Source organism: Anser anser (genome assembly GCF_964211835.1).
Source record: "Anser anser genome assembly, chromosome: 2".
Lineage (NCBI taxonomy): Eukaryota > Metazoa > Chordata > Aves > Anseriformes > Anatidae > Anser > Anser anser.
This window is the reverse complement of record NC_139721.1, coordinates 19,619,439-19,631,342: the sequence shown is the minus strand read 5'-3', so window position 1 is coordinate 19,631,342 and position 11,904 is coordinate 19,619,439. Positions and strand designations below refer to the sequence as shown.

The 11,904-nt window shown below is 35.3% G+C and overlaps 1 protein-coding gene across 20 annotated transcripts in view; it reads left to right on the top strand.

Moving 5' to 3' along the window:
• OXR1 (oxidation resistance 1) overlaps nt 1-11,904 on the top strand; it is a 272,879-nt gene that overhangs the window by 239,115 nt on the left and 21,860 nt on the right. The window contains exon 1 of one of the 20 annotated variants that reach the window (XM_083826451.1): nt 9,414-9,536. The exons of 18 other annotated variants lie outside the window; for them this stretch is intronic. In XM_083826451.1, the coding sequence (XP_083682577.1) occupies nt 9,471-9,536 (66 nt within the window). In that variant the 5' untranslated portion in view covers nt 9,414-9,470. Of the gene's footprint in view, nt 1-9,413; nt 9,537-11,904 lie in introns of those variants that run through there. One more of the 20 variants, XM_083826449.1, reaches the window with a different exon arrangement.

Below are 11,904 nucleotides of genomic sequence, written 5' to 3'. Positions count from 1 at the left end.
GCCTGTGTCTATAATGTTGAATATTCATTGGTAAGTCTCAAAACAGGGATGAGAAAAAAAGGAAGGAAAAATAATCTATTAATGAAATAGTTTTTCTAATAATCCTATAAATAACTTCTCAATTATAATATTTTCATACATAAGTTTGCTATTGCATGGATTTTAGTAATACACTGCAACTGAAACTATCTTTTTATTTTTTATGATGAACACCTTACTCTCATGTGAATCTGTGTCCACTGTGTTTCTATGGACACATCTTTACATGTCTGTGGTTTTGTTTTTTAGTGTGCATACAGTTAAAACCTTGTAGTCTTGTGCATTCAAGTGTCAGTCAAATTTGATTCTTGTCATATACTGTAAAAGTATCCCATCAGCATTGTTTAACTTGAATCTCAGGACACCAATTGCTGACTTGATTTTTATTTGTTTCTTTGGAGCATGCCAAAATTGAGGACGTCTATATTTGTTTTCTCTGAAACATTTTTGTATATTATGAAAGATTAGAAAAAATAGAAAATGCAATAGCCTTAGTTTTCTTCTGCTAAAATTTAAACTTTTGGGGCTAAGAATTCAGTTTTCAAGCTTGTCACTTACTTAGCTGAAGTATAAGGCTAGTGCTAAAGAACACTACCTCTGCAGCTAAATAATTGTGTGGAAGAGTTTGCTGATATACTTAAATTAATATCATGCATGTCTTCTGAATCTTAAGATTTTCAGTGTGTATATGGCTCAAGTATTGACACCACTAAGTTATTTTGGTATTGGCTCTTGCTCAAAGTCTTTTGATATCTTAAAACCTTGCCTTTTGGAGCACAGGAAACAGACTGGCAAGTGATCAGTTTTATGGTTCAAGGCACAACACGTGTCTTTTAGTGAACTCCAGTTACTCTGTTTTACCCATTTGTAGAGAACCATTTTCACAGGAAGTAGCGCAATGATTTCTTCAGGATGAAACTTTTTAGGAGTTATTTCTGAAGATAGCAGAGGCAGTCCTTTTCCTAAATGTGTTAGTTATTTGCTATAAAAAAAAATAATAATTCTTTGAGCCTTTATTTACATTTAGATGGAAACAGTTGTAGAAGACATTTCAAAAATAGTTATTTCCATCTGTGTTGCATGAAATTATCTCAAGTTTGCTTTTCATAATCTAATCCAGAATATTTTAATGAAGTTATACATCATACTAACTTTTATATTAAGCAAAGTCGTGCACATACAAGAAATATGCTGGTGTCATCTTCTGGGCATTTTAACTTGCGTAGTAAGACTTCTCTTAACTTGACTTACAGCACAAATCTGAAAGCTGTTTAAAAACTAACTTTCCTAATCAGAAATGCTTGACAGTATCAGAGTTACAGTGGTTTTTAAAACGTGCTAGAAAATGTCAGCAGACACAGAATTGTAGCTGTTGTCATGCCCATTATTCCCATTAAATTTCATTGTTTTCAGTCAATGCACTTCCTTTAACCCAGCAAGCTTTTACTGTCAGCTCTTCATCCAGGTTTCATGCAAGATAGCAGGTAAACAGTATCACTGAAGCTTTTTTATATTACCGCAAGTTTTGGAGGATAATTGGATGAAAAATTGCTCAGAACATAATGATGGGAAAACTCAGGGTGGAACAGAAATGAAAAACAAATTCTTGATGTACGCATGTACGGCAAGGAACTCTTGATTTACTAGAAGAGGAAGCTGGTGGAATAACTTGCTTTTCCAAAAAGTATATGTTCTTTCTGCTGTTGCTGTCCAATATGATAAGATAAGCAGGGAAAAGTAGTAATTGTTAACCCAGGTGTTGTGCACTGAGATGGTCATCAGCTTTTGCTTCTATGCTTGATAGTCCTATATTCACACATTCAGCTGCAGCTTTTTATCAAGAGACTTTAAGGAAGTACTGTGATTTCTTTAGAAAAGGAATTATGGGAAGAAAAGGATCAAGTGAAAGCAAAGACCGATACCATAAAAAAAAATGTAGAAATGTGCTTTCCTCTGTCTGTACATAGCTTTTCGTATCAGACTTTTCCCTGAAGTAATTTAGTAGGTACAATCTCTGATCTAGCAGCAAGATAATCAAGACTCCTGCCATCAGATAAAACATGTTTTTATCAAATACTACATTGCACGAAGTATTCAAAAGAACAGCAATTCAGAAATTATGCTGTTGGGTTCTTGATGGTGTTATCCCCATCCATTTACCTCAAGTCTCTTTTTTTAACTTTCTTGTATTCAAGTGAATGTGTATATTCATCAAGGAAGAGGGTGTTTTTTTGTTTTTGTTTTTGAGGGGGGGGGCTGGATGCTATCTGTACTGAGCCATAGAGATTTAAGGCTGTATTTATCAAGGCAGTATTTTTTTTTTTTGTTTAGTGTGTATGGATTCAAGTGCTAGTGGTTCTCTCTGTTAGCACAAAGAATTGTTACCATTTGGAAGACTGTCTGTTGATAAACAAAGGCTTTCTCCAAAATACATTCTGTTCTTGCATCTAAACGTGACCAGCTTTGAAAGCAAGCTGAGCGTTTCTGTTGAGCTGCAACTCAGAAGCAACTTCGATCGGTACTTAATGGTCTATTTTTTTTTTCCTTTTTAAGTTTTATATAATATTGTTGTGGTTTATCCTGGCTGGCAGTTAAGCAGGACAAATATATATATGTATAGGAATTAATGAAGTAGTAATGAATTAAGGTACTTGCTCTTACTTGCTGATGCGTTAACATCATTTTGGTGCCAATTAGTGTTGAAAATGTTAAGGAGTGTCACCTGGTGTTGGTAAGGGCAGAGTACCTGCGCAGGGATGGATCCTGAAGTGCTACTGATAGGACTGGTCTTAAGCTTGAAGAATCTTGAGGGGAGTGGAGAGGAAAAATTGTTTGCAATCTGCAGTCTCCAAAGCCTGGCTCAGAAATGAGTTTTCAAGTAGTGCAACTACTTTGTTATTTCTATAAAAAATAACTGCTAATAGTTTCATATGGCTGCATGAGAGCTTGTCTTCCTGAAAGATGTGTTGTTGACATTCACTGTAAAGGATAAATGTTTTTCCATTGTGTATACAATTCGTTAAAAAAAAAAAAAGAAAAAGACCAGAGTGTATGTTACAATCTATATTTGGTCATATAATCTTTGCTCACATTGTTTTAAAACACACATTACCTCCTATACATCATATCTGTAAGTTTTCTTGAAGATTTCTGTAACTTTTCTGATTTGGGAATCTGATCCTTGTATCCCAGAAACTCCAGTTCTACTGTCGATTACCTTGCATGGATTTTAAAATCTTGACAGGTTTATTTTTACTGCCTTTCCTATATGAAATGGCAGGCAGCAGTTTGAAGTTGACTGGAAGAAAAAGAAAACAAGTATGCGTGTAAAATATTTTTAGCCATGTTAGGATTCTAGTACAGAGTTGGAGTGCTTACATTCCACTGAACTTGTGTGCATGTGAAGATGCTGCTTGTGAAAGTTGCTGATAAACTCAAATATTTTTCTTTGAAAGTTGGGCACAAATAAGGCCCCATCTGCTGAGACCATTAGGGGATCAATGAATCATATTTTGAGAGAATGATCAACTGAAGCTAACTTTCAAGAAAAGGTTTTTATGCTTCTGGTATTGCTAGATAAAAAGGAAATCCCTGTGCTGTAAGAACATAAAACAAGGAGGAGGGCATTGGAAGGGAAACGACGGAAATGATTATTTGAGTAAGAAAGGGTGCATAAAGGAGAAATTACATTATTTGTGCTTTCCTATGTGTAGCTTTTACTATACAATTGTACCTTTTTTTTATACCTAACTAAAAGACTAATTTATCTCTTCAGAGGTTTCTAGATTTGATTCTGGAACAGTATCTATGTGAGGTACTATAATTAAGTGTCTTTATCACCATGCAATATTGGAAATACAAAATTTACACTGAAAAATCAGATCTCTGGTCATCAACCAGAGTACAGACAAAATATAACTACTCAATGTGGACACAGCTGAATATTTCTGAGACGTTGAAGACACTTCATTTTAGGCAGTTGTGAAGAAATCACTTAAGGAAACTGGTTCCTACTTAAATCTTAGATCCATTAAGTAAACAGAAGAATTACTCTATACTAGAAGAGTGAATTGGATAAAGTATTGATTTCCTTCGACTTATTTCCCCCTGTCATCAGATGTCATTAATTGCTATTATCCGAGATAGTCGTGCTTCAGATCTATATAAATCTAAATACTCATCCGTAAGAATCCTGAAAACAGGAAGCTCGTTGTCAGAGAAACTGCAAGCTGTTCTTATGGTAGTTGGAAACTGTCTCGGTTGTTTGGAAAATACAGAAAGCCAGTCTGATTTGAAGCTGTCTAGATGTCAGCTTTCAAAGTGAAGCATGAGTTGATAGATGTTTGCAGCCAGTTTTCCCAGTTTCCTGATTTTTTTTTGATTGTGTTCTAGTCCTGCATTTCACAATCATTACCTTTAAAGGGAGTGTTCAGAAATTCTGTTTGTGTTTTTGTAGAAGTATGATGGTCACAAACAGTGATTGTTTCTGGGTCAGACAATAGATTTTCAGTATTTTCAGTAAAGTATTTTCAGGTTTGGGATATTGGATGTAGATGCTTAAGCTTTCTACTGTATCTGGACTGTACCCTATAACACTTCTATACTAAAATGAATCTTTCTCTTGCATTGCTCTTTCTTTAAATAGGCCTTAAATTTTTGTATACCTAATAGTGTTTTTCCTATAAATTTGTTTCAGCTCCCTGCCCTATATTTTGAGCGAAATAGCTGCCTGCTGTGTCTTACATTTTGAAATGTGATCATATGATGCCTGCCACTAACAGTCCTCAAAATAGGAATATTTTCACAATGTTTCTTGAAATGCTGTCTCTTAGTCATCTAACTACTATACACAATACACTCTCATAGTGTGGTTTTATGTTATGTGTTGTCTGTTTGGAAATTACGGGTATGTCACTATGCATGTGTCACTAGAAAGCATATTTAATAGGCTTTGCTCTTGGTCTGGACAATGAGATTCTTATGAACTTCTGCAGTTATGCAATACTAAAAGTGTTAAATTATTTTTTTGTGATTGAAGAGACTGGTGGCCATGAACATAATGTGATGCCTTTCCTAAGGACAAGTGGCTCTTGTTCTTGCTTTTGCAATTAGCTTGAATAAATATTGTAAGAATCTCAACTTCATGCTTAGGACATTTTTTTCCTTGCAATTTATATTCTCTAACCTATTCTGAAACCCTTTATAATTTGTAAGGGAAAATTTGGATGTGATTTAGTACATAAAACTGTCCTTCAGTAGGTGGAATCATTAGTGTGGAATTATAACTGATAGTTATTTCATGCATCTAATAGAGAGAACTAGGATAGTCTCTTTTCTGAGAATTGAAGCAGTGAATACAACTAAAAATCTTGTGAGTTTGTGACTTTGGCTTTCAGAGTGCCTCTGGAAATCCAGAGGAAAACTTTGTATGGGGAAATGCCTTCTTATTTTTTCCTAAGCTGTTGAAAGGAAACAAAGGATAACTTCTTAAATTAGACTTCCTTTCTTAAGAAAACACTACCAGCCAACTAAGAAGCTGTGCCATTCCTTGTTGTGCTGGATACCACCGAAGCTGGCTATTGTATTGTTCAGTGTGTTTTGTGTAGGCAGAAAGGGAGAAGAATCAGACCTCAGTGAACCATAATCCCACATCAGCTTTACCTGTTAGTTCATGTGCTGAAACACCTTTGTTGCCATAACTTTTTACAAAGATCTGCTTGTTCTAGAACAAAAGTAGTTATTTTACTTAGGTATTTACCAATACCTGCCTTATTTTTTTAGTGGCACTAACGTTGTTGTTTCTGAACTCAGGACAGTTTCTGCAGTCATCTGAGAGGCTTTTTTTGTACGAAATAGGACGTGCCTACCTCCTATTAAAGAAGATAAGTCAGACCTCTTAATTCAGCTATATTCTGTATGTCTTCTATTATGAAAATTGTAAACTGCCTTTCTTTCACCTAGCAGAATCTCTGCAAAAGATCGAGCAACTGAGTTAGGTGCCTTTGTAATTCAGAAGTTCTTGAAAACTTGTGCATAAAAACTGTAATCATTGAAATGCACCTGTTTGATGTTAGTAAGTAGCAACCCCATCTCTTTAATATATATACATATATATGATACATAAAAGTAGATATGTCACTGAAAGTGAAATTAATGTCATTGTTTATTGATTTTTGTTTGTTTGTTCCCAGACAAGGCAATACAACATCATAAAAAGAAGCTTTCATCTTGTCATTCAGAAATGCAAATGACTTGTGAATTGCACTGAGGCACTTCAAGTCATCCAGTCTGGTTCCTGTGATTTATATGTTTTGCTCAATTTTCAGGATTGCTTCTGGAATTAAAGTATTAAATTCTAGAAACAATCTTATTTCATAGGTATGCCTCATATAATCTTCCCAGGAATTGCTTGGGGATGTTTATCTTATCTTCAGGGTAACACACGTGTGGCTTTTCATCATGAAACATGGTCACCTACAAAGCTGCATACTGTGGAAATTAACAGGAAGCACTAAAACAAGCAATTCCTTCCCCCAAAAAAACACTCCCCAGTATCTCTCTGGACTAACCTTCTTCACTTAAGGGGAGTCTTTTTACTAATGTAATATTGATTAAAAAATGTGTGCATATTAAATATAGGGATTGTAATATTCAACATCGCAACTTTTCTGTCTCTTTGGTATTAAGGGGTTGTGTTAGCTACAGGGAGAAACAGAATGACGCCATCTAGCCAGACTGCAACGATGTTTCACACCCTGTATCCTGTTTTTTTCCTACTCAAGTTTATAAGGAGTTGCTGTAGTTGTTATCCTGTTTCTAGGTTATGAGATCTTGCAAACTGATAACTTTAAATGTGATATGGCAAAGGTATAAACTGATTTGGAGTGAAAATAGGACATCTCATAAATCGTGTTGGTTTGCACTCACATTTTTCTGTTACTTTGTAATTTAGGACAGATTGGTTTATTAGGAAAACCAGCATTGTGTATAACAATTGGTGAAAGGCCTATTTGCTTCTGCCTTGAACATTGATTGTATAGAGATGTTTGGCTTAGTTACAAACTAACAATGACAATAACAAGATTAATATTCAGTGTAATTAGATGCACTTTGTTTTGTTCTGTTGTCTAGGTAGCAAATAGACCTGCTCTGAAATGAGTGCTGCTGTTCTGCAGTTACGTTAGGTCTGAGTTGATATTCCTTCTCTCTGGAATCTTATTTATTATGAACTTCTATGGGAAGGAATGTATTAACTAGCAATGAGATGAGTTTCTGATGCAATTTATCAGATCATCAGTATAACCCACAAATGCAGAAAAGAATAAAAGGGCAGTTTATTTTTGTCTTTAATTAGGAGATGCTCCCGGGGCTGAGATCCCTGGATGTTTTTTTTTTTTTTTTTTTTTTCCATCTAACAGAAATTCATCTTCTACCAGTCTGGAAAAAGTGTTAAGGGGCTGGGTGGAGATCAATCACAAGAGAAAGCTTTGGTTACTCTTACTACTATACTATTTCATGATGATGATGCTATCCTGACCTGCCTTCCCCCTCCAACAGATACTTCCAGCTACAGGGCAGCTGCCAGCTTGGGAGTTGCTGCTGCTGCTGGAATCCTGAACATCAAAACAGGTGGGCAAGAGGTCTGATTTGAAAAAGTTAACTAGTGCATTTATTCCCATTAATTCCTATTAAATTCCTATTTATTCCCATTAAACTTTGCAACTATAATTAGGTGAAAAAGGGGGTTGTCAGATCTCACCAAACAAGTTTATGGCTCCTCTCTTTTGAGCAAATTTTAAAAGTCCTTCTGAGAAGCTCGGTGCGAGCCACTTTAACTAGAAGCTAGAAGCATCTAAGTAAGTTACTTGAATTAAGATTTAAAAATATATTAAGTGTTCTGGAATCAAAAATTATATGATGGCCTAAATTTCTAGGTAATTCCTCCTCCCCTCCCCCAGTTTTGGAGAAGCTATGTGTTGACTAGTGTTTGGGAAGAACTTGAATCTCTTTTTATTTTTTTTTAATTTTTAGGGGGGGGAGGAGGGAAGGGAGGAAAACAATGCTAAAATAAGCTGAGGGGGAGTTAGTTATGTGGCTAGCTTTCTCTTTTGGCTCAGAAGATGCATCTCAACAGGCAGTTTGAAATAAATTTTCTGCATACTTTCCATTCCTTTAAGTTTGGCCTGACTGATTTATTTTTTGTAGCTTTTCTTATATTTATTGCAATTATCTCATCTGAAGCAGTTTTAATTAAGTTTACGCAGTGCATTTGTTGCTTTACTTCAGTATTGGCTCTTATTGATTTTAAAAAAATAATAAATGGGTGTATGGTTTGTTTGAATCTTACACTAGATACACAGTCGGTATGTTATTGTATTGAGTTTCCCACATCATGGTTTTGAATGGACCACTGATAAAAATGTTCTTAGGAGAATTGCTAAGAAGAAAGCTAAGTCAGAACAAATTGATTTTCAGAGCTACCAGCTCCTAAGAAAGCTTTTTCTGAGCAGAAACACTTTATCCTTCTGAATTACATTATTAGACACTAGAGCAAGGTGAGGAGTTTCAGTGGAGTTTGCTGTGCAGTGCAGTTATGTTACTGGTTTCCTCTGCTTAGGCATCTTGGTTTTTAGATCGGAGCAAAGGCAGAAGTGATCAATGTTTAATGTTGCGCTGCTGCCCATCACTGCCTCTGGTTATTCAGTATTTTTATCTAGAACTAGGAGCACTGGGTGTTTTGGGGAGGGGTAATAAAGCCTGCAAGTGCTACCACAAGGAAGTTCTCAAAGGGGTTGATGCTGTACATATTAGTGCTGAACACACCTGATTAGATAAACCTTCCTTAAGGAAAAAAAGAAACAAAACATGATTCCAATAAATGTGGAGAGTTTTGCATCCTGAATGCTTTAACCTTTATTATATATAGATACACACACATACTTTACTGACCATTATTTAACCAGTTCTGGACTCTAAGAAAAAAATGAGTCTATATATACTTAGGAGCAATAGAAAGACAAACTTTTATTTTATTATTGAGTGCAAATTTGTTACTAGTAAAATTTGTTAATGAATATTAGAAAAACAATTTCACAAGCAGCTCTTGATTTTGTATTTTTAAGTACTGCATACAAAAAAAATGAAGTTCTGTATCTTTAAATATTCTAGCCTTTTCAACAAACTCGTGCTCTGCAACCACCCTTGAATACAGGAAACCTTTCTTCTTCTCTACCGTCATCATTTGGGATGCAACCCCCCTACTGTACACTTGTTCATTTGTTCCCTGCCACGTCAGTCAAATCTGTGCCTCTAGCAGTCTATTCTGTCACCATTGTGGGGCTCTGTCTGTGCCTGGAACTGACAGCAGGTAGAGAGAATGCTTTCAAACAGCCTTGAATGATTTTTAGTCTTGTTTTATTTTTAGAAGGGAAATGTCTCGGCTCTGGTATGGGAAGAAGGGAGGAAAGCATCAGCCAGTTAATCATAATTATGCTCTGGTAATTTTCAGCACAGTATGTTCATTTCTGGCATTGCATTCTCTTAATGTTATGGTGCATAGGCAGTTTCTGGAAGTTTAAATTTTGAATGTGTGAACAGGATGCTAAGTCAGATTTTCACAATTTTTATGTGCATAATTTAATTCCTGATATTTCATCGGTACTAGTTAAGAGAAACTACTTTTGAGGGTTAAGGATTTTTAGCAGTTCGAGTGTTATTGGCTTTTATTTTTCCCCTTTTGTAGTAATACATCTTATTTCAGCAAAAAATTGCTTTATAGCTAAATATATTGAACAGTAGATTCCATTGACATTTACTTAGAAAACTATAAATCCAAGCTGCTATTTAGTTATACCTTCTCAGAAGTCATTCAGCCATATGAAGATTTCCTAACAGTTCTGAATTGATAGAGATGAGTGCTGTAGTCCCATGACCATCTCATACATCTATAAGAAAGAGGAGTGAGGACATGCCACTGTTTTTACAGTTCACTAAATCTGTGGAATTAACTATTTTTTACCACATTGTTTACCCCAGAAAGGTTTTAATTTGTAGTAGAATAATAATAATAATAATAATAAATAGTTCTCAGTGGGACTTGCAAAACAGTAACATCTTGGGAATAGGGAGGAAGCGATCTTGACAATATACTTGTTGTGCTTTACCAGACAGCAGATCTGGAGATACATAATTCAGACTCTGACAAACTTTTCACCTTCTTTATAAGAGTTGCAGATCTCTGGTTTCTGGTGCATGTGTCTTTTGGAGGTGCTATTGACTTTGCTTTTTTATTTTTATTTTTGTCCTTATTTGTAATCAGGTTACTTGCAGAATATTAAATTGTGTCATGTGGCAATGATCGTTTCTCTAAATGCATTCCTAACTAAGAAAATATTTCCGAAAGAATAGGCTCTTAATTTTCTATAGAATAGAGGTACAGTAGCTGAATTAACTCAAGCATAATTCGAGCATCCCTTTTTACATTGCTACAGGGTATCTGAAGTTTAACAAAGATGTTATTCAAATATGGATATGGATGCATCTTGCCCAGCTTATTAAAAAAAAAAAAAAAGTTTTATCCTTTATTGCAAGTATTTCCTTTAGGACCAACATTTCATGTTAGCTAGAGTCCAACTACACTAACAAAAGCAATAGTTATCGGCTTGTATGGGGAGGGTAAACTTTGAGAACCTTTCCTATGGAGAAATTTGACAAAATAAGGAAAATCTTTCTTAGGTAGAGAACAGGTTTTTTTGCATGTATAAAACAAGTCTGATCAGAAAGGGTATAGAAATAACTACAGAATGAATATATTTTACAAATCGTATTATACCGAGATGCTCTGTATTTTTTTTCCCTTCAATGAATGATCATACAGCTAATGTGCCAGTGTAACCTTCTTATGGAAAAGAGAGGAGGAGTGTTGGAACCATTACTTGTGTTATGTGAGACAGTGGGAAGCATGTTAGACTGGCAGCAAATATGAAGTATAGGTTTTTGAATAAATGTTCTGTTTGTTAGTGTGAAATTCAGATGAAGACACAGCTGATGTGAAATAACATATCATTCTGTTTGGTCCAGCAACTATAATAAAAGTATGGATTAGGTATAAGTCATCTGGGTTTATTTACCTACAAGGTCTTTAGTATACATGATAGAGTAAACATATCAGGCATTTTAGGAATCTGATGCTTTCCTAGGGTAAGGAATAAGTCTTAATGACCAACCAAGGTATTATGCTCCCACCTCAAAATATGCTTCCCAATTTTTAGTAAATCTGTTTGGTACTAACTCTTCATTGTACTGCAACAGAAGAGATGATGGTAAGTTTCTAGAATGTCAGAAATGTAGGCAACCATTCTTCTGTCAAAGCACTTCAGACAAAGGACACCAGGCAATACAAGAGAACAAAAGGTGAATTTGCTGCCTTTAGGAAATGCTTGTCATGGCTGGAATGCTTTGCAGAGCTTCTATAGGGAATGCAGCCAAAGGTGACAGGCCAATATAACCTTACATTTGTCTTTTATATTTTGAAAATACAATGCAAAGGGCATTAAAATGACCTTGGTTTTAATGGTTTGAATGTCTTGACTTTCACGAATTGAGATTCTTCATAGATTCATAGAATATCCCGATTTAGAAGGTACCCACAAGAATCATCAAGTCCAACTCCTGGCTCCAAACAGGTTTACCCAAAAATTCAGACCGTGTGACTGAGAGCGTTGTCCAAATGCTGCTTAAACTCCAACAGGCTTGGTGTGTTCTTGATGTGTTAGCAATAAGCTGCTAAGCTGATGGATGTAGCTCTTTGGCTATGTTTAGGTTCTGGGGATACATTAATAAGATTATTAATAAGAGTATACATGT